General features: G+C 35.0%; 3 protein-coding genes across 4 annotated transcripts; 2 read left to right on the forward strand and 1 right to left on the reverse strand.

The window, feature by feature from the left end:
* Positions 1-670: 670 nt before the first annotated feature.
* Positions 671-7,382, forward strand: LOC21403147 (chlorophyll(ide) b reductase NOL, chloroplastic). Of its 2 annotated transcripts, none has more exons than XM_024170490.1 (13): positions 671-1,005; positions 1,763-1,831; positions 2,280-2,341; positions 2,499-2,585; positions 3,373-3,440; positions 3,548-3,596; positions 3,677-3,762; positions 3,880-3,937; positions 4,713-4,763; positions 6,014-6,064; positions 6,154-6,195; positions 7,000-7,110; positions 7,234-7,382. In XM_024170490.1, exons 1-13 carry the CDS (start codon positions 732-734, stop codon positions 7,279-7,281), a joined length of 1,056 nt encoding a protein of 351 aa, XP_024026258.1. In that variant the 5' UTR covers positions 671-731; the 3' UTR covers positions 7,282-7,382. The 2 variants fall into 2 exon arrangements, with proteins under 2 accessions (XP_024026258.1, XP_024026259.1); XM_024170491.1 differs by having other exon boundaries at positions 2,283-2,341.
* A 4,156-nt stretch (positions 7,383-11,538) lies between these two features.
* LOC21403148 (probable inactive leucine-rich repeat receptor-like protein kinase At3g03770) lies at positions 11,539-16,266 on the forward strand. Its single transcript, XM_024170484.1, is given in 8 exon segments — positions 11,539-12,992; positions 13,581-13,711; positions 14,024-14,264; positions 14,624-14,826; positions 14,927-14,976; positions 15,501-15,612; positions 15,850-15,890; positions 15,892-16,266. Coding segments are annotated over 8 exon segments (2,316 nt in total). The 5' UTR covers positions 11,539-11,641; the 3' UTR covers positions 16,079-16,266.
* Positions 16,267-17,693: 1,427 nt separating this feature from the next.
* LOC21403150 (cyclin-dependent kinase C-2) lies at positions 17,694-22,517 on the reverse strand. Its single transcript, XM_024170456.1, has 12 exons — positions 22,318-22,517; positions 22,008-22,089; positions 21,632-21,722; positions 21,472-21,501; positions 21,218-21,327; positions 21,050-21,122; positions 20,842-20,962; positions 20,557-20,674; positions 19,483-19,622; positions 19,008-19,065; positions 18,716-18,786; positions 17,694-18,613 (listed from the first exon to the last, which is right to left on the reverse strand). The coding sequence occupies exons 1-12, from the start codon at positions 22,425-22,427 to the stop codon at positions 18,061-18,063; spliced, it is 1,557 nt and encodes a 518-aa protein (XP_024026224.1). The 5' UTR covers positions 22,428-22,517; the 3' UTR covers positions 17,694-18,060.
* Between the last annotated feature and the right edge of the window lie 752 nt (positions 22,518-23,269).

The raw sequence follows: 23,269 nt of genomic DNA on the forward strand, positions 1-23,269 counted from the left end.
TATTTTAAGAGGGTGATTCTTGTGAATCAAATGAAAAAATAAACTCGTAAACAAAACAGGGGAAATACTAGAAATATGGTTTCAAAAGACTTCAAATCAGCACCATAAATGGTCAAATCCATATAACATTAGCCTTACATATCCAAAATATCAAGTCTACCAAATATGCCACCATAAAATGTTTGACAAAAGGTTAAAGTGATTAGTAAGAATTGTCTAAAATGGCCTTTATCAAAATAATCATGTGAGGGTCACATGTCTATTTCCGTTATGATTAACAACTTTTGTGATGGAAGGACTAAAATGAGACAAGTTGTGTATTTTAGGGGTGTGCTCTATCACGTTTCAAAGTTTAGGGGCTAAAATGGAACAACTCACATAATTCAGGGGCCAAAAGAGAAATTAACCCTAACTTTTTTTTTTGTCTAATTTTTTTTTCCTATAAGGGGATTTAGGGTTTTTTACTGTTAAAATTGACAATTGATTGAGAAAAAGGTAATAATTGATAATGAAATCCAAATATTAAAGTACAAATCCAATACGATTAAACATATAAGGTATGATTTTTGATTAGTTCAAAATGCATGGTATACATGTGTAAAAAAAAAGAAATGCATGGTATAAAAATGGAAAGAAAAAACCAGAAACGGAGAGAGAGAGAGAGATTTTTATCTGTTGGTTTGGCGCTTTGCACTCGGTTGTGTTCCCTTCCGGATTCCGCAGTGAGAAAAATGTGGACAGTAAGCACTTCCCTCCACTCGCCATCACCATTTCTCTCTCCTCTGCTTTCCTCAAAAACCAAAACCCACCAATCTTTCGACTTTCTCACCTTTCAGAAGAACCCATTTCTTCCTAATTTCCGCCGTTGCCGTTTTCTTTCCATTTCTTCCCGCCAAAACCCCACCGGTCTGAGCACTGTGGTCAGACTCAGAGCCTCAGCTTCCATGGCTGAAAGACAACCAATGGAGCCTCCTTTCAACGTCCTCATCACGGGCTCCAGTAAAGGTAGCCCCACTTTTTATCCAGATTGCATTTCAAAGTTGCTATTTTATGAATATGATACTGCTTTGGGAGTTTTCTTGATTTGGGTTTCTCATTTTTTTTTTTTTTGGTATTGGTTTTTGTATATTTGTTGGTTGGCCGCTTATAAATTATGTATTATAATATGCTGTAGATGCCAGTAATTCATTTTGTTCATTATAATTTTTTTCACTGATTTTTGGGCTGATTGGGATGAGTTTTTCTTTAATACCCTCATTATTTTCTTGGGATACAGCCCTTTACCAATGCATTTATTGGTTACATCGATTTTTGGAATGAAAAAAAGGCCTTTGTTGTTTTGTTTGAAAACTTTAGCTTATTATGTTCTACTCTATTGGTGATAAAAAGTGTTATTTCTTCAGAAATTTTAAGGTTTTGAGTAGAGAATATGCTTCACGTAAAATTTGGGGAAGTAAGGAAAGGACTGTTGAGAGAATGTTTTATAAGGAGTTTTATTTGAGGTTTAAAGAATTTGCTGGTAAGTCTCCGGATTGGTTAATGCTTAACACATGCTGCTTTTGAGAGGAACTGTGGTACATTTGAATCAGATTTTATTTTACAGGGATGTGAAGTGATATATATATATATATATATATGTTTGTTTTTCTCTGTGAAACCTCGCGGTGTTGGTACTGTTGAAATCTGATTCTAGATAAAGATTAATACATCTTCATTATTTTCGTCTCGGCGTTGTCTTATATTTTCCCCTTATTTGACTCAGGTATTGGATATGCTCTTGCCAAAGAGTTTCTAAAAGCAGGTGACAATGTTGTCATCTGCTCAAGATCGGGTATGCTTTGACTGCACGTGCTGTTATCTTGTTGCCTATCTTTAAGATTTGCTTTTCAAGTAGACTACTCGCTTGTGCTTTGTAGATTCTGTGTAGTGTTATTGTTTGCGGTGCACTTCTGATCCCTGATCCCTGTGGACAATCACTTCTCACTTTTGGCCATTACCAGAAGATTTGTATTCTTTTTTGCTTTTCCCTCAAGTAAAAACATTTTTTCTTTAGTCGCTTCACTGCCCTATTTGACTTTCATGATCTGTTGAGTTTTGTTTATTGTTTAAAATTCTTAGCTATCCTTAAGTTTATGCATTACTGTTTCAGAAAGAACATATCATTTTGTAAAAAAAGAATAATAATAATTTAGAAGTTATATTTTGTTTTCCCATATGAGTGCTGTATATATTTGCTTACTTGATGTGATTGCTTGAAATTAAAACATTTTTATACACAGCAGAGCGAGTAGAATCTGCTGTACAAAGCGTAAAAGAAGAATTTGGGGAGCAGCATGTGTGGGTACCTCCTGATGGACTTTTTATTTCCTCTTTGAAATTCTCTAATACTTTCTTTCTCAATTCATTTCTCTGACATATTTGTTTCATAAGTCTTTATCTGGCACAGTTTGTTGCTTATTTTTCATGCCAGTAATTCATCATTGCTTTATCTTTTTCAGGGTACTCGATGCGATGTTAGAGAAGGCCAAGATGTCAAGGATTTAGTTGCATTTGCACAAAGAAACCTAGGACACATTGATATATGGGTAGTAATGTCAGATCTTTTGTTTTTGCTTCACAGTTTTGGTTAACTTTATTTGAGTTGGTAAGGTCGTGACGGGGTCATATGTTTTTATTTCTTGATCATATGAATTTCTTGTTTTTTTTTTTTTTCATAAGTTGTTTTCTCATCCATGTTATGATCAAGACTTGGGTCAAATGGTATATACAACATGCTCCTTTTTGACGTCACAAATTAGATATTCATCTGCTAAATTCCACCAAACGTGACCCTTTTTTTTCTTTTTATAGTTTTGAAGAGTAACTAAAATTCTCAGCTTTTATTTTCCTAAAAGAAAAAAAAAACAAAACAAAAAAGTCTCAGTTTCTATTTTCAATTGGGCTGCAATACCGAAAACATTCTTTAAAGTGAATAACTTTCGATTTTTTTTTCTCACCTCCAATGCTAGCTTGCTTTTGAGGTTATACTTGCATGATAGAGTTAGATCAATATTTGGAAAGGACAATAGATTTGCGAAAATCTTATCTGTGTTGCTAATTTAATGTTGCAATTTTCTCTCGCGGTTCAAATTACTTCTCCTCCATGTGCTCTTCTCCATTCCAACTTTCCCTTGTTTCCACATATTTGCATGTAGACATGTATATGATTTATGCACATTGTTTGAAAAAATGCCTGTAAAAATACATGTGATTGTTTGTGTCAATATTTATCTGGTGTTAACAATTGAGCCAATACTCTTAATGGAACCTTTTCTTTTCTTTTTCAAGTTTCATTATTGTGTTGATCTTCTTAACTCATGTTTACCTATGCAGATAAATAATGCCGGATCAAATGCATATAGTTACAAACCACTGGCTGAGGCTTCAGATGAAGACCTCATGTGAACTTTCAATCATGTTTCTATTTTAATTTTGAAATTCATGTAATTACAGCCTCTGATCATCACCATTCTTTTGATTGTTTGTGGTTTGGATTCATCGTTTGCAGTGAAGTAGTAACTACAAATACACTCGGGTTGATGATTTGCTGCCGAGAGGTAAAACTCTCTCTCTCTCTCTTCTGTCTCTTAGTGTCTCTTTAGGTTGATTCTAATGGATGGTTGCTTCCTCTGTTCAGGCAATAAAGATGATGCTGAACCAGCCTCGAGGGGGACATATTTTTAACATAGATGGAGCAGGTTCAGACGGAAGACCAACCCCGAGGTGCATTTTAGTTTATTCTCTTTTATTTTCATGCCGAGGCACAAATAATTTACTAGTTTCTTAATGTGTATTTCTTTGGAGCGATCATATTTTTTCTTCTTTTGCTTTTTCTTATAGGTTTGCTGCATATGGGGCAACAAAACGCAGCGTGGTGCATTTAACAAAATCATTGCAGGTACTTGACTTCTTTCACTGAGATGTACGTTTTGATCTCTGTTGCTTTTCCTTATTTGTTTAGTTATTTTGTTTATTCATGTTGTTGCTGTAACTTGACAGCTATCTACGCTATATAAAGAATTATAGTTTACTTGTTGATCTGTGATGTATGAACTCTGTTCTATTTTGTCTGACTGTCTGTATTTGCTTTTCATTGTTATTGGACTCATGTTGTATGCATCACATTTTTGGACGTTCAAATAAAGCCGATTTTCTTTCTGACTGTAGAGTTTGCGGACTCAAAGGATTATAGTTTAAAGTTCAAATAAATTTGTTTTGCGGTTTCTTTCATTGTGATTAGACTCCCGATTTCATACAATTAGGACTTTAGGAGGTCTACTAATGTAATATAGCGTCAGTTTAGTATTGCTTTTGGAGTATCTAAAAGCACTTTACGTGGATAATTCTGCAAGAAGTGTGTTTGGTAAAAAGTGTACGAAAGACTTTCATAGACACCAGCAAACTTTTACGTTTATTTTGAGAAGCTAGATTTTTAGCTTTTGTCTTACGTTTTTACTTCTGCCTTTTCTACACGTAAAAGTGGTGCTTATTCAAGAGCACAACTATCCTAAACTGAGTCATAGTCAGCCTTATCATGTCATATAAATGAGTTAGGAGGTCTCTTTCAAATTCTCGCTCATGTTCAAGTAAATTTGAGCTTGTTTCTGAATGTACAATGCTCATGTTCACGCACATTCTTTAACCCTATAATACCCGGCTTGTTTATTTTGCAGGCAGAGTTGCAGATGCAAGATGTCAGAAATGTTGTAGTTCATAATCTGTCTGTACGTTCTTCCATATTTTCAGGCATTATTCTTTTTCCGTTCACCCGTCAAAAAAAAAAAAAAGAACACATTAAGCTTCAAACCTTTGGGCTTTGGTGTTATTGCACGCCAAATTTAGAAGGAAATCTGATAACTAAATGATTGCAGAGAACTTTGTATATGTTGCCTTTTGAAATAGTAATAGTAACAGTAGTAGTAGTAGTAGTATTTGTTTTGTTTTTGGGTAAGGAAAACCAATTGATGCTTTAAACATCAATGGGCTTCTGAGATCATAGATCATACTAATTTGGCCAGTGTGGTTACAGGCTTCGTGATGGGGCTTCTGCACCCGTTAACGCATTCACCCTTGATTATGCTTATATTTATTTAGTCCTCAAGATCAAGTTTTTATAATGTATACCACCCAGGAATGGGATCTGAAATATACTCCCACAAGGAAGCAGAAAATTTTGATTTTTCAAACAAGTCCACCGTTTCAATCACTCCTAAAAAATTCTAGCATTTCTTTTCATCCAAATTGTCTGAAACAGAGAAATCACAACACACTTCCCATGACTGGCCATATCTTATTTGAAACGACTCTAGCCATCTCATTCTTTACTACCTAGAAGTCGAGAACAACTGAAGACTTCCAGGTAGTAAAAGAACTTCAATATACCAGCAAGTGAGAATATGCTCAAGTCAAGGCAGTGTTATGGTGGTAACCCAGAAAACAACCTTCAAAGTAGAACCATCCCTACCTTTATGAAATGAAGCTGAAAAGTGGAAGAAAGTAGATCCTCAATGAACATCTAACCAAGTACTACTCAATAGTGTAACAAAGAAGAGAATGTCTAGTGGCGGACATGAGGAGAAAACGTTGGCAGGAGTTTTTTGGCTGCCAGAAAGAAGTTTGCATGTTTCTTAGGGTTATTTATGAAGGAAAATGACTTCTTGTCTTTCTTCCCACTAAGGGATAAGGCAAGAAACAGTTTTCGTTGGTGCTTATCAAAAGACCACATCCTGAGTAACCAGTATCAGGTAAGGTCGTTGAGGCAGGTGGCTTTCCTAGGTTTTTGATTTTCAATAGATGACCGAGTCATTGGTGAGGATTGGGTTAGATTTCTGCGGCTCTGCCATCATATATGCACAGGCAAAATTTAAGCTTCACCCAATTGTTGGTCTTCTATTTTTGGTTGTCTTTCTAGGGCCGTGTTGTTTCTTTGTTGCGAAACCTGTATACTTAATCATTTCCTTGTGGTGTTTTCCAGCCAGGAATGGTGACCACTGATCTTCTTATGTCTGGTGCTACAACAAAGCAGGTTGAGTAGGATATTTTATTATTTTTGTTATGCCTCTTCTTATATGTACTTCTTGAAGGAGGAACGATAGATGATTTTGTTTCTTGCAGGCCAAGTTTTTCATCAATGTTTTGGCCGAACCTGCTGAAGTGGTAAGCCTCTGTTTTTATTTTTATATTTTTTTTTTGGGCAGGGAATTTGTGGATGTTTTCCTTGTACTTAGCAATCGTGTGCTTCGTATTCAACGAGCCATAGAATCGTTCATACCTAGTTGTTGTTAACAATAAGAAACTTGTACGAGCGTTCCGTCTTTAACTATGCTTTTTACTCCATAGCCATACATTATCATAGCTTGCCTATGTAGTACATCTTTTCTACCCCTTCAGTTTTACAAACAATACCAAACAAGAGAAAACATAACTCTGTTTCTTTCTTTCATGTCATACAAACCAAAAGATGTACAGCAGTAACATTATTCTTTTCGTCATTCTCATTTCTTTCCCTTCATTTCTCCTGTCCATCTTGTTTGTCTCCTTCCTACCAAATGAAGTGCAAGTAAGGGCTTGATGCTAAACTTTCAATAGTCTAGTTAAAGTAATACTTCAGAAAATCAGATTTTCATTACATAACTTTTACTGTAGCATTTATACCGAAAGAAATCTCCTTATTGCCAACACAATTGTCACAACACAGTAGAATATCAAGATAAAACTGGGAAATAGTTTTTCTTTTTCTTTCCCTTTTTTTTCGAGTGGAAACTCTATTAAAGGGAAAGAAAGCTCAATATGACATCTTTTTAGAAAATCTTTATCTATCTTTTTTTCTTTCTTCTTCAACTTTATCAATCTGATTTTTGTTGACAATTTTCTTAATCTGATTATTGTTCTAAAAGGGTTTTATGATCTGATTGTTGTCTTGTCATTAATAACAATTTTTTGAGTTGGGTTTGTTCTCAGGTTGCAGAATATCTTGTTCCAAACATAAGATCCATCATTGCAAATCGATCCATGAAGCCTACTTATATTCGGTTCCTCACTGGGTTGAAAGCCTATTCTCAGATATTTTCAGTAAGTTCAAACATTTCTTTTCTTCTCTCTCTCCCTCTCTCTCTCTCTCCCCTCCTTGAAGAATATGTCAAAAAGTCCAAGCTACTTATATATACCCCTTGCCTTGTTTCCATGACTGTGCAGAGACTTGCTTTCGGTGCTAGAAGAAACAGATATCTGCTTGAAGATTGAATGGCAAGGATAATGCTATGTACTCATAGTTAAGTTTTGGTTGTAAATGTAAAATGCTCAACACTTTTTAAAAAAAAAAAAAAAATTGTTATAAAATTAGTTACCCATTTTTAGCAAAAATAAAATATAATAGGCATTTTTTTGTGAAAAGATTTGTGCACGCTTTTTGAAAGCGGGTTCGAGCCTTGCTCTCGACCTAGGATCCGATAAATAGGTCCATTCATCGAGGAGGCAATCTCTTATTCAAAATTGAAATTTAAAGAGAAAGTTGCCCTTTATCTTACAAAATTAGGAAATAAAACAAGCCAATACATTACGGGCCCATTTAGTTCGCTGATTCGAGTTGAGATGTGATTTTATGTGAGAACTTTTTACTGTAGTAAAAAAGTTAGATGTGACTGTTTCTAAGAATTTTTTACTGTAGTAAAACTCAAATTTTAAACTTTAATCGGTAAAGTGAATGGTGCCTACAAAAACCGATCATTTAACGAATTCAACATATTACATATCAAGAATCTTATATACATTAGAAATGTGAAAAAAAAAAAATTGGAAAGCTAGAGATGAGCTTTTTATTCGTGGGTACCTACCTCGAATAGGGATGGGATGGTCGGGCGGCTGCTGGGGAAGCACTTCCACCCCACTCCCACTCCAATACATATACACATTTTAAAAATGTTTTTCAGACAAATATATTTATATATAATGTGTATATAATCTGCGTAATTTTAAATGGGATTCAAAGATTTTAAAATTATTTAACTATTTTACCCTCTTAAAAAAACCTAATTGATTCTAAATTAATATTATAAATAGTAACTTTTTCTAACCTAAACCCTAACCTACACGCTATTGCCTCTATCTTTTATTTGAAGACTTTAATTTATTATTTAGGTCTTGGATTAAGTTTTTAATTTATGGTTTCATACGATTTTGAGATTCGATTAGTTGTTTTTAAAGGTTGGATTTTCTTTTGAAACCTCGGTTTGTTTTCATGGGATATTAATATTATGTTGAATTTTATATTTATTTGATAAATTTATTTTTAAGTGTTAATAATATCGTAAATATTTTATTTTTTATGGGTAATGGGTAAGGTATCGTGGAAGCCTCCTCAACAGGGATTCTCCGATTCCGACCCCGACCCTGAATAAGGTGGGTATGGAGCATATATAGGGGGCAAAAGTGAAAGAGGGGTCGGGGGTGGGGGAAGCATGCCCGACCCCGTTTCTCCCGACACTCGTCCCTATAGAAAGCCCCAAATTTTATACTGAGAAAGGGAGACAAATACTACTTAAAATGTGTGGATATGAAATTTTAACTTTTACTTTTGATTAATATCCTTTTAGTCAAATAACTATATTAGTCAATTGAGTATTAATCAAGAGTTTTCTCAAAATTAAAAGTTGGCAAGAAAAAAACCTTATTGCTTGAAAAGATGTTTATTTGTATTTATAGATATTACGTTTCAACAGATATATAGAACATCCACAAATAGATAAACAAAACGCATCTTGACCTTATTTCCATGATAAAATAAAGTCTGCTTTTGCACACACCAAGATAAAGTTTAATCATTAATAATCTGGGCATTAGAGGCGATTTACTATCCATGCACTCTTTAAATTTTGCTAACTCACAATGGATACACTCTTCAGAATTTCTTTTAAATATTTTCCGACGAACTTTACGCGAGTACTCATTGCAGATTTTACTTCTTTTTATTGGCATTGGTTAAGAACTCTGCATCATTGTTAATCAACATTTTATTTGTGACATTTCCAATATGGTTTTTTCTTTTATATATATATATATATATATATATATATATATATATATAAGATTAGAAAGTGTTACAAAAATTCATTCCTTAACTCGTTGCTTGTATCCGTATAATGGACCTACTTCTTTTAAGACACCCGTGACTTTTCAGATGTGAGAATCAGTCTACTAAATAGGACAAACGCTTTCCCCTTTTCATTTTTGTTTTTTTTTTTCTTTTTTCTTCCTGTTTGTTTTCTCAATTGCATAACACTGCCATATAATTCACAGTTGTCATTTTCCACGATTGGATTTCTCTCCATGAGAATTGATTGATTTGAATTTTAGCTTCGGCTAGTTCCTAATTTTTCAACAAAAATTTCTCTGCAATCTCATGACAAGACTCAGATAATTCAACCGTAGACCAAAATGAGCATAAGCTGGAAGCTGCAATTTGACGCTGATGGGAAGTTCTTAAGCAAGCAATGGCTCAGTAATTGTGTCTACTCTCTTTATCTTCGACTTCAATGGTTGGAATTTTAAACTAAGGTCTTGTTACGTTCATCAAGTTAATATGTAAAATTTTTTAACTATAATAAAAAAATTAAATGTGATTTTTTATTAAAACTTTTAACTATAATAAAAACGAAACCTAATTACCACAAAATAGAATTCAACCTATATTAATCAACTCTATCAAGTTGTTTCAGTGAACATTCTTTGTCTAGTAGGGCCCGCTTGTAAGGCTTTGAAATTCAACTAATATTCTTATTAGTGTTTAGGAGACTCCTCTAATAACATTTAGGGGTTATTTAGTTAGGGAATTCGTATCTCGATTTAAATCATGATTCATGATTTATTACAGTGTTTTCTCTCATAAAAAAGACACGTAAATTGAAAATGATTCTAATCTCATAGTTCTAATCCATGAACCAAACGGACACGAGTGGATATACTAGCATTGGTTGCCGCCTCCCCGGTATTTTTTGTTATAAAAAAGATGTTTTAAGGAATTCCATTAAGCCTTTAGAAACATGAACCTACTCAAACCCACATGAATATGGCTCATTATTATTTAGCCATCTTGGACCAGAGGACACATGCTTGGCCAGGCTAATATTTTTCTTTCATTTTTATATAGTTTGGAACTTTCGTTAAACAATCAAATATGTTATATACTTCTCTTTGGTATATGTGTCAGTTTTTTTTTTTTTTTTTTTTTTATATAGATGCCAACATTTATTATTGCACTCTGTTTTATGCCACATTAAATTACTTGGGACACCTTGTAGCAGAATATACCTGTACATAAAATATATAAACTTCGAAGGACTTTTATTATATAAGTCGTATTAAAATTTTTGGTGTATATATAGTTACACACAAGTACATATATAACGTGGGATTCCATGGAAGCTATCTGCTTCCAAAGTCGTCATTGCTTTCAGACAGCTTCTTATTTATTTATTTATTTATTTTGAAGGGAGAGCTTATTGATTTATGTGCTCTATTTATAATTATATTCCATCAAGTGGACGTTTAGAGTTCGTTTGGTACCTAGATTTGTTCTCTAATTCGAATCATGGTTCGTGATTTGTTACAGTATTTTCTCTCATAAAAAATACACGTAAATAAAAAATAGTTCTAATCACATGATTTGAATCCATGAACCAAACACCACATTAGTTTACAGATTTAAAACTATAATTTAAAATTATTTTTGATTTACGTGTGTTTTTTGTGAGAGAAAATACTGTTGAGTTACGAATTATGATTCGAATTATGACACGAATCCTCGTACCAAACACTCTTGAAGTGTGCGGTAGTTTCTCCTTCTATGTCATTGTTTCTTCTACCTTTCAACTTGGTCGATTAGGGAGAGAGAGAGAGTAATTTCTTTCCGGAATTCTATTATTAAAAAAAAAGGAAAAGAAACAACCTTATTATATTGTATAAACTTGCAACTTAGATATCAAAATGAACTTTGTTAATTTCATTTCCAATTTTAAAAGTTGAGTGGGTGACACTCAATACAATGTGGCGCTGCCACTAAATATAGCATGTGCTAAACTTAGTACAAACAATTATTATTTTATTTGTCACTTTTTATAGACACGTAAATTTTATTATATTATTTTTTATTTAAATAATAATATATTATATTAATAAAATTTATAATAAATTTTAAAAACGATAAAAAAAAATGACAGGTGAAACGACACTTTCTCGAACAAGCGATACACATGTCTCACTCCGTACTCTGCCATCCGTCAGACACTTTTCAACCCTTTTATCCTCATGACCGCTGATTCTGACTCTTTTGTTGTCTTCCGAAAGGAACCCGTGAACTCACACGACACAAGCAAGCAATGTAAAAGAACCAAACACAGTTTGCAAAAAAGTAAAGAAAAGAATAACAACAACAACAACAAAATAAAACAGAAGAAGCAAAGAAAAAGCCATCCATAACAATTCTTATTCACACCATCAATAATACTCGACTTCTACAAAAGTTGGTGCTTTTCTTTCTGTCAAAACTTTTTAGCCTTTCATTTTTTTTTTTCTCAGGCACAACTAATGCAACTAAATTAACCTTCCAATGGCAAAACCATATCCTCTTCTTCTTCATCATCTTCATGTTTTGGTAATGGTTTTCCTTTTAGTCAACTATTCAAATGAGCTAGAACTCTCTGAGAGCCAATCTCTACTCAAAATCCAAAAGCTTCTGAACTACCCACCAGCTCTTAGCAGCCTCAAAAACACCACCAACTTTTGTGAGATAGAACCAACTTCATCTTTCACTTTAATATGCTACGAAGGAGAGATAACTCAGCTTCACATTATAGGCAACAAAGGGTTTCCTTCTCTGCCTCAGAATTTCTCAATTCACTCTTTCTTCTCAGCTCTAGTGAAGCTCTCAAGCTTGAAAGTTCTCAGCTTGGTTTCTCTTGGTCTGTGGGGCCCACTGGCAGGTAACGTAGGCCATTTATCTTCTTTAGAGATTCTCAATGTGAGCTCTAACTACTTCAGTGGAGACATTCCTGTGCAGATTCTTCACTTGAGAAATCTCCACACTCTCACACTTGACCACAACAACTTCACTGGGAAAGTCCCATTTTGGCTTAATTCACTGCCCATGTTGACTGTGCTGAGTTTGAAGCACAATCTGCTAAGTGGGTCAGTTCCAAATTCCTTGGGGGATTTGAAGAATCTAAGGGTTCTCACTTTGTCAGAGAACTATTTGTCTGGGGAAGTCCCTGACTTGAGTAAATTGAGAAATTTGCAAGTTCTTGATCTCGAAGACAACAGCTTTGGGCCTCATTTCCCAAGTTTGCCTAGAAAACTAGTCACTCTTGTGCTCAGAAACAACAAATTTCGATTAGGCATACCTCGTAAACTAGGCTCGTTTTATCTTCTTCAGAAGCTGGACATTTCACTAAATGGCTTTGTGGGCCCTTTTTATCCCTTGTTGTTATCACTTCCTTCCATTAGATATCTTGAAATTTCAGGCAACAAGTTCACTGGAGTGCTCTTGCAGAACATGTCTTGTAGTGCAGATCTTGTATTTGTCAACTTGACCTCAAATTACTTGGTGGGGAAGTTACCTTCTTGTCTAAAGATGGGTTCTGAGGACAACAAAGTTGTTATGTATTCTGGGAATTGTTTGTCAAATGATGATGATCAGGAACAACACCCCTCAGAGTTTTGCCACAATGAAGCTCTGGCAGTGGAAGTCATACCTCACAGAGAAAAGCATAAGGTACCGAATAATAAGCCAGTTGTTGCGACAAGTGTGGCCGGAGGAATTGTTGGTGTTGTTGCAATTTTTGGTCTGGTTTCCATGCTTGTTAAGAGGGTTTATGGGAAGGATAGTGTCAGAAAGCCTTCAACAAGGTTGATTACTGAGAATGCTTCAACAGTAAACACAGCTAAAATGCTTTCAAGTGCAAGTGAGTTCTACCAGTTTTTTCTTCTTCTTTTGTTCATAAATTGGAATGGACATTTCTTTGTATTTGTTTCTCTTGTGTCTTTTTATTTCCTTCTTTTGTGGGGATAATGCACATACATGTGTAGTTATTCTCTTTCATGCTTATTATTGCTTAAGGCCCAAATCATAATTTACCAACACAAAGTTAGTATTTTCATGGTTTGTTTTGTTTTATATTGCTTTTCAGAGCCATTATGTTTTTCTCTATTGATGTATTATACCCCTCAGAATTCTGTGGTAGGGTAGGAGTGGCACACAAAAAAATAAAATAAAAATAAAGAAGTTAAAGACAGTTTTGAACTGTGCAGAATCGTGTCAGATTAAAAGAAAAAAGGGAGGATATAAAGTTGAACTAAACTAAAGGCGAACATAAAATGGGGTTGGAATTTTGACAAAGTAAAGTAATGTAATGTCATAATCATTATTTAGCTAATACAACAGGATTGGATTCATCATCATGGGCTTTATTACATTTTGGTAGCTTTTTATAAATACTTAAGCAAAGTAATGCGGCTTAAATTCTTCTTTTCTCGTCCTTCTTCTGTCGCAGAATATATATCAGAGACGATGAAGCTGGGAGCTTCTCTTCCTTCCTATAGAACATTTGCTTTGGAGGAGCTTATGGAAGCTACTAATAACTTTGACGCTTCATCTTTGTTGGGCGGAAGTTCCAATAGTCAAGTAAGAATTCTATGTTGTTAAAGGCTAGTTTGGTTTACCAATTTTGCTAGCAATTTTCTCTGAATATGTTTTTCCCACCCGCTTGTTCTAAATATTAAATAAGAAATAATTCCATGTAGGAGAAACTGGCCAATGATTCCTTTCAACTCTGTAAATTTATGAGTTAGATGATATTCTTCTTGACCCTCAAAATGCATACTTGGAATTGAAAACACGAAAAATGGTTCAAGTACTTTTAGTCTTCCGTAATGCTGTTGTATATATGATCTTACTGCTTCACAAGAACGTGTTTCGCTCCGATTCTGATGCCAGATGTACAGAGGCAAGCTCTCTGATGGAACACTCATCGCTATTAGAAGCTTGAGAATGAAAAAAAGGCGCAGTCCGGCGGCTTACACGCACCACCTTGAGATGATATCAAAGATCAGACATTGTCATTTAGTTAGCTTTCTTGGACACTGTTTGGAATGCCAGCTTGATGACTCAGGCGTGAGCAGAATATTTCTTGTATTTGAGTTTGTTCCCAATGGAACACTAAGAGATTTCATCTCAGGTAAAGTGATTGACACAGTTAAATATATCAGGAAAATGCTCAGTTAGAGATTCCATTTGCCATACTGCAATTTTTTTTCATCACGTCTATAAAGAACACGCTTGTCATTCGCCCTTCTACGTAACCATTGTGATCTTTCATAGAAAATGAAGGCAGGTTTAGACAATATTCTGAGATTTAAACACTTTCGTTTATATGAAATATGGGTTTTAATCATCCAAAACTATGTTGTAAGGATTACGTTCCATCGCTGTTTTCATGTCATAAGTGTCGAGTTTCTTGTTAACTTCTTTTTTCCTGACTTTTTACTGTTACCATTAATTATTAAAAGAATGGACACAATTTTCTTCTCTTGGCAGCTCCTCAAGGACAAAAGCTTAATTGGGAACAGAGAATTGCAGCTGCTATTGGAGTTACAAAAGGCATTCAGTTTCTGCACACTGGAATCGTTCCCGGCGTATACTCAAATAATGTGAAGATAAAAAACGTTTTGATGGATACTAATCTTCATGTAAAAATAAGCAGTTATAACTTACCTCTCTTAGCTGAAAATATAGGAACGGTATGGAAGAAACACAATTTTATTTATTTGTTTATTTAGGTGAACATATATCACCAGTTCTTTAACAATATTTTCTTTCGAATCCATTTTTACCTTTCAGATGGGCCCTGTAGTTTCTTCCTCTACACTGAAAGGAAGTGCTCAAGATAGGTAATAACTTCTACATCCTTCCAGGAATTCATATCTTGTGTTTGGTAAGAATGAAAGAAAGAAAGGAAAATTATGTAACCTAGGTGCCGAAAATTGGAGAGACAAAAGAGGACCTTTCTCTTATTGTGTTTGGTATGGATTCCCTACTGTGACCTACTTTGGAAGGTTCAAAATTGAGTGTGAAAAGTTTTGGGCCCGTTTGGCAAATATATTGATTCTGCTACAATGTTTTCTTCACAAGAATTTGAATTCAAAAATTTCCACTAATGGTTCTCTCACAAAGATCCCGCTAATGAATCAGAATCACTAACTTGAACACGTGAACCAAATGGGCCTTTTGAATCCCTTATTCCCTCTTCTAATCCTCCCAATCTAAGAAACACAACTCTTAAAACTATCCACTAATCCTCCCATTCCCATCCCAGCTTCCACTTTTATACACACACTCCTAAAAACATTTATCTGTAACTTTATCTATATGTATATTTAACTTTGTTTCTCCAATCCGGTTTGTTGTTTTGCAGCATAAAACAAGAGGACAAGAATGATGTGTATGACATAGGAGTCATCTTACTAGAAATCATTCTGGGAAGGCCGGTTGTCTTCTACCACGAAGTTGGAAATCTAAAAGACCTTGTAAGTGTCATTTCTTGAACGATAGGACTTTTTTACCCTTTAAAACCATATCAATCAAAGATAGCTCTCAAAAAGTTTTCTCCTTCGACGTCTAAGCAAATTTATATGATTAAAGGCCTTGTAAGCATGCACAACACAGTCTCATAAGTCATAACTAAGCCCTGTCATTGATTTAAGCATGCAATTTCTTTTTCTGTTTCTAACCAAGCTAGGAATACGCTTTCACACCTTTTGCAGTTAAGAGTAAGCCTAACAACCGATGATACCGGTCGGAAGACACAAACAGTGCTCTGATGAATCGTTGAAGACAATGATGGAGATATGCGTGAGGTGCCTGTCGAATGAGCCGGCCGACAGGCCTTCCATTGAAGATATCCTCTGGACTCTGCAATTTGCAGCACAGGTTCAGGATTCAAGTCGAGAAGACTCCATGAACAGCATAGAGTCATTTGTCTCTTTGTCATGAGAAAATGTCCAATTGACAACTTTCTCATATCTTTCTATCAATTAGAGAGTTGTGTATAATATACAGCTTCGATACTACTGTTCCATACAAGTTGTCTAAGTAAGCTCTAAAATGAAGTTCTAATCAATTTACTTTTCCTTTTGCCCATTTTGGCTATATCTTTAGGTTCTTTGAAATGCAATTATTCAGAAAGAATTCTCTCTTATACAAGTTGGAGACCTACTTGGCATTTTGTTTTCCATGGTAGGGATTTAGTGTTTGCATGTAAAAAAGAATATTTGCTTCTCATTTAATTATCTTTATCTTGATTGATTGTGTGTACAGTTGTTAGCTAAGAATCTTAGGTCTCATTCATTTCACCGATTCGAGTTTTCAGTTTTAGGTTTCTACAGTAAAAAGCTATCAGAAAATGTCACATCTAGCTTTTTTTGCTACAGTGACAAACTCTAAAAAAATGTCACATCTCAGCTCGAATTGAAAACTCGAATCCGCGAAGTGAACGAGGCCTTAGTCAAGCACAATGTTCAGATGCATTTTCTCGCGTAACACGATTATGTTTGAATTGTGATTCTAACCGTAAACCAAACAGGTGCTAAGATAATCACGCGCAGATTAAGGAGCGAAATACGTAACTCGAAAAACAGCCCTCAACCCTGAACAAGGAAGTACGAGCCCTGTTGAAAGCTTGTAATATGAATCACTTGAAAATCAAATTACCATTGTAATATGAAGCTACAGGTTTAAGTTATTCTTATATATACGTGCACATATATATATATATATATATATATGTATATCTGTATTGTTGCATAGTGTGTTTTCCATTGAGGAGCATTGATTAAGATGCTTTATCACTTTAATTTGCTGGTTGTTCCTGGAAATATTGATAGAAACTAATACCGCTTGAAATGCATAATTATCTGGATCTAGGACGTGAATGTAATCGGGAGTTTGTGTGTTATTAGGACATTGTTTTTACTTTGTTGATGTTTTATTTAGAATAGGACTTTTTTTTTATTATTTTTATTTTATGGGGGTTTTATAATTAGGCTTGTACTCATATCTTAGTATCATATTTAGAGCCCGTTTAGTTGGAGGATTCGTTCTCTAATTCGAATTATGGTTCATGGTTCACTACAGTATTTTCTCTCACAAAAAACACACGTAAATCGAAAATAGTTCTAATCTATGAACCAAACGGGCTCTTAAATTAGGACTCCTACAGAAGATAGGCGGCTTTACTCAGCAACTTTCACATCAATTTTTCAGAAACAAACCAGGAACGTTAAGGGCATGTTTAAGTAGGGAATAATTCTTTCTTTCATTTAATAATATATTTACGTACAAAATTAGTAATAAGGATTTAGTGAACTCAAACCGAGAAAGGAAAAAGAAGAAAATAAAAAGGAGAGAAGAAAGATGAAAAGAATTTGGAGTTGGCGCGTGGAGAGTGGAGAGAAAATCATGTCTTTTTTATGTTTGTTTATATTAGATTAGATATATAGATATAGATTCAAGGTTGACGTAGTTTAATTTAATCACAAACAATCACTACAGTACACCTGAAACGCAATTAAATAATTTAATCCCAATATCATTAACAAAAACAGGGGAAGAGGAATTGAGAGAGGGAAAAAAAAGAGGGTGTAATCATCAGTCTGCTGAAACTAAATAATAAGATGATTTTAATAAAACACAAGAGCTTATATAATTAAATATAACACTCATAAAAATTAAAATAAACGGTTAACTGAATTCTTTTAAATAAAGCGTTGGCACAAGCTCAGTTTCATGACTCAAGAGTACAGCACTAATAGAGCCTGATATCATTTACCGGTGAAATTATCATCCCCTTGCAAGCAAATTTTGCCAGCAAATCAATCGTATATCTACACGCATACACTTGATAATTTCTCGAGCAGCCGCGCTCTTTCTTTTAATTCCGTCGAAAGACTCTTCCTTGTAAATCAACAGAACTTGTGCTACTGCTGCCAACCATACTGCTGATTGCGATTTCCGCCCATCATGTTCGACCCACGACCAGCATTTGAACCGCCATAGGGACCATTTTGTGGGTAGTTAGGAGCGCCAACTCCATACCCACTTCCCCCTCCACCACGTGGTGCAGCGCCGGGCATGCCACTAGACCCATAGGGTGCCCCACGGCCTTGTGGGGGATACGGCCCACTACTGTAACCACTCCCTCCACCTTGTCCCCCACGATTCTGATGAGTATAACCCCCACCAGGGTTGCCACTAGGGGGATACCTTCCTGGCCCTCCCGAGGGCCCACGAGGCTTCCCATAATGATGACTAGGCCCTGCAGCAACCGGAGCCTGAGAACCGTGCATTGGGGGCTGGTTTGGTCCTGGACGCATTTGGGCATGGGCTTGACCAGATTGCTGAATAGGTGGGAGGCGGCCGTGCTGCTGGGGGTGCTGCAGTTTTTGACGTTTTGCTGTTTCTTCATGCTGCCGTTGCTGCTGGCGCTTTTTCTTTGTCTGGAACTCATGTGACGATTCGTATTTTGGTAAACTATACAAAAAATGTATGAGGAACAGTTTAAGTCACAGTAGGTGACCAAATATCATCCTAAAAGCGGATAAAAGTAGAATTGAAAATTCAAGTGGTCGAAACCTCTTCGGATCACAAGGCAATGGATCGGTCCAGAAATACTCTGCATCAAGCGCATCCTTTGCAGATATTCTCTGTAATACAGCAAAGAAAACAGGTTAGAACCAAGTTCAGAGCACACCACTTTATTTCCTGTTAATTATCTTTTAGCACAAACCAAATCGAAAGCATAATAGTATAAATGACAAACATTATATCACATAATAGAAAGGCAAGAGCAGAAATGGTGAGTTAAAATTCGCCCAATATTGTCAGATCAGAGCTCGGTAAGTTCCATTAAATAAGGAGACGATACCTGAGAAGGATCGAGCGTAAGCATCCTCTCCAACAACTCCAAAGCATGGCGATCAAAGCTATAACACAGAAGAAGTTAAGGTATACACAAGTCGATACAGAACCCGTATCTAGAAAAGAAACGCTCAGGAGATAAAAAAGGATGGTATACTCATTTGACGGAACCAAAACCTCCCATAGAAAATATATAGGCTTGAGGCTTGACAATTACATTAAGCATACTTTTCTATCATTGATGGCCCCTTTATTACACTTCAAAGTTCAAACCAAAACTATATCCCATAACCACATAACCGACATACAGGATTATCATAGATAAAGGAAGGACTTCAAACAAAAATAGACGAAAATTACCCCATTAACAAAATAGAAAATTGCGTTAACAATGAGCCGAAACACAAGTCATGAATTAACTATAGAGACGTGTTCAACTGGACAGCATAGAATGAATGCTGCGTTAGACAAGAATCACTTACTGTCTGAAAACCTCCCTTAGACGTCTCTTCATCGGTCTTGTAGGCTTTAAGTTGTTATACCAGGGAATTTTTGAAACCCCGGGCCAGTTTACCTCATCTGGAGCTCCACACAGCTCAAAGATCTTGTTTAATTGTTCTGGCTACAATAATCACAAACAAAAATATTAAGTTCGTCCCCATTAACTTATTACTAAATATTATTATAAAGGGCTTAATTAAACTGGCCAGAAATACACAATAGGAAAATTGCCACTATAAAACACAATATGCTTAAATTATAGGATTACAATTTTCATGTTTTTCTCCATACAACATACTTTTATAGGAAGTTCAATACACTGTTTCACTTAGCAAAGAAGTTTTGAAACACAAATGCAAAAAAATCTTAGTCATGTGACTGAAACATCATACTTATCAACCTTCATGCATGTATGGATACAGAATTGACATTGTGCTATAATTCAAGCAGTAGGCAAAGGCTATGGTCCCTTGATGCAAGAATGAGAGATTGATTCCTCACCCAATCAATCTCCCAATAGTAAAAAAGAAGAAAGCATTTATGACGAGCTTACCCAAATGCTAAGATTTATGAATTTGTAGAAATCAACCAGGCATGTTGTCATTTGTACATGTTATGACTTGTATATTGGGGCATTCGAGTTTCATTTTGTCTTGGGACCTTTTTTCTATTAATATTAATAATCTATTTTATGATGCCTTGCGAATGGCATTAAGTTCATTTGCACCCGAAAAGTGCTGAAATACTTGTATATTGGGGCATTCGAGTTTCATTTTGTCTTGGGACCTTTTTTCTATTAATATTAATAATCTATTTTACGATGCCTTGCGAATGGCATTAAGTTCATTTGCACCCGAAAAGTGCTGAAACTAATGCCAATACGACTTCAAGGGTCTCAAACTAACATCTATAACCGAAACTTCCAGAACACGTGCACAGATAGATATGTTTTGATAGAAATCTACCGCCATACCAGGCCTAGCAAACTATTCACCGTTCACGGGATGAGAAAAGGAAATGAAATTCTCATCTCATCTAAAGAATTCATCTTTTACCTCGTCTTTCCCAGGGAAAATAGGTTTTCCATGAAGAAGTTCAGCAAAGATGCAACCAACGGACCACATATCAACGGCTGGACCATACTTGGTTGTCCCAAGCAGCAACTCTGGAGGTCTATATAAACAGAGAAAATCATGACCAACCAAAGAATTCCCCCTTTAAAGTATATTTTTGCTATTTCGGTCAGGTATTATTACATGGGTAGTAGCCACTTGAAAAACAATAAAAAAAAAGATTTAATTATATCAAAACTCTCCATTAGAAGAATTAAACTCATTTACCTATACCATAAGGTAATAACGCGATTTGTAAGATTTGCATTGTGATCATTTGAGAAAGAGCGAGCAAGCCCGAAATCAGCAAGCTTCAGATTACCTTCGTTGTCTATAAGAAGATTAGAGCCTGCAGTACAGTCGTAAAATGTCATTTTGTTGCCCTAACCTCGAATGTAGATTGAACAAAAAACGATAACTAGTTTCAATATGAAACCTTTAATATCTCGATGAAGCACTTGATTTACATGACAATAGTGAAGACCTGTCAATAGCTGCCTCATATAACACTGTCGAAACAAAAGAAAGGAACGGAAGATAAGCAGTGCCCTGCATTCAAATTATATTAACAGAGTAGACCAGCCTAAGTCGATTTTTGTGATACCTTGATCTGGGGAACTGAAAATCTCATCCCGGGCCGATCAGCAAGACCTGTTAAATCATGGTCCATGTATTCAAAGACCATGTAGATGCCTCCTTTATATTTATTACCATCTGCAACTCCCAGAAAACTGATAGAATCATTAATGAGGTTCCAGCCTCAAACAACAAATATTTTGACAAAGCAAAGTTGATAGAAAAATATAAAAAATAGAGATCATAATATAGCTATACTGCGCATACGAAGCAAATACTTGCCTGGCCTCCCTTGCTCATCCTTCTCAGGTCCTGAATGAAATAAAAAATATTGGAATTTGAGATATGGAAAAAAATCAAAAAATACCACCTAAACATGTGAAACATTTGACTTTAAATGAAGATGTGAACAAAGAAGTTAAATAAAGCATAAGAATAATACCTGGAGATGTCACAATCTCTTTCAACTTGATTACATTTTCATGATGAAGCTTTTTTAGAATTTTGATTTCGCGTATAGCCGTTATTGGAAACTGAGGACAAACGAACAAGAGTCTCTACTTAAGGTATATATTCGCACATATGACAAGCAGCTTAAGAAATTTTCTTCAACAAAATGAAAAAGAATGATTAATCCTTAATTATTTGTAATCATTTTGAACCTTTTCACATACGCCAAACTACGAACCAACAAATTTTGTTAAGGCAAGACCAAAAATTAGAAAACACGAAGCCATAAATGAAGAACCAATAGGGGACATCCTCTTTATCCTTTTAGTCAAAACCAAGAAAAATTTAAAACCCAGACAAGAACATACTCCCTCTCTCTCATTATCCATTCGAATCTTCTTCAGAGCAACAATTTCTCCCGTCTTTATTTCTCTCGCCATGTAAACTTGGCTGCAATTACAAATCAAAGATTCCAAAAAAAAAAAAAAAATTCTTGAAATTACATCAAATCAAAACTAAACGAGAAGTAGAAGACAAGCTTCAAAATTTCACAATTGGACATAGGTAAAAAAGGAGTGCCAAAACTTTATATGCATTAATCAACCATTAATGATAGAGGAATTACATAAAAAACAAACAAACAAACAGTCGCAAGGATAAATGGAAAAGCATACTCACCCATAAGTGCCCTCACCAATTTGTTCCAATTTTTCAAAGCAATCGACACTTCTAGATCCCCAAGAAGGTGACTCGTGGAGGTTGAGCTGCCCAGGGGCTGCGATGGCCATTATCAGTTATCACTGCCCTTCAATTCCCCGATCAATCAATATCTGCAGATACGAAATTTTACAAACAACCACTGCAACAACTTAGGTATAACGAATATTAGAACAAATGTATATATATATGTATATATATATATACACCACATATATATAGAATAGTTAAAGCACACGTGCGAACACGTGTGAAGCATTATATGAACGTCGGATTATTGTAAGTATCCATTTAAGGTTTAATTTTGTTCTTAAGTTTATTTTCAAAATAACTTTTTAATATTTTCATCAACAATAGATACTAAGGGGTTGTTCTTTTACAATGAAACTCAGAAAAAATTTAAACTCGAGTTACAATTTTATTCAAGTTCATATTTTTTTTTGTAAAATTTGAGTTTGAACTCAAGTTTAGAAATAAACAAGAGTTCAAGTTTTCCAACTTGAATTCATAAACTCGAACTCAAATTAATGAACAGTATTTTTTCTATTTTTAAAAATGCTATAACTTTTTTGTTTGAATTCTGATTGAGATGATTTTTTTTTCTATGCGTTGACAACGAAAAGATGAATAAAACCCGACCCATATACCCTACTAAACGAGAAGTAGAAGACAAGCTTCAAAATTTCACAATTGGACATAGGTAAAAAAGGAGTGCCAAAACTTTATATGCATTAATCAACCATTAATGATAGAGGAATTACATAAAAAACAAACAAACAAACAGTCGCAAGGATAAATGGAAAAGCATACTCACCCATAAGTGCCCTCACCAATTTGTTCCAATTTTTCAAAGCAATCGACACTTCTAGATCCCCAAGAAGGTGACTCGTGGAGGTTGAGCTGCCCAGGGGCT

The sequence above is a fragment of the Morus notabilis genome, unplaced genomic scaffold (assembly GCF_000414095.1).
Source record: "Morus notabilis unplaced genomic scaffold, ASM41409v2 Scaffold1333, whole genome shotgun sequence".
NCBI classification, from domain to species: domain Eukaryota; kingdom Viridiplantae; phylum Streptophyta; class Magnoliopsida; order Rosales; family Moraceae; genus Morus; species Morus notabilis.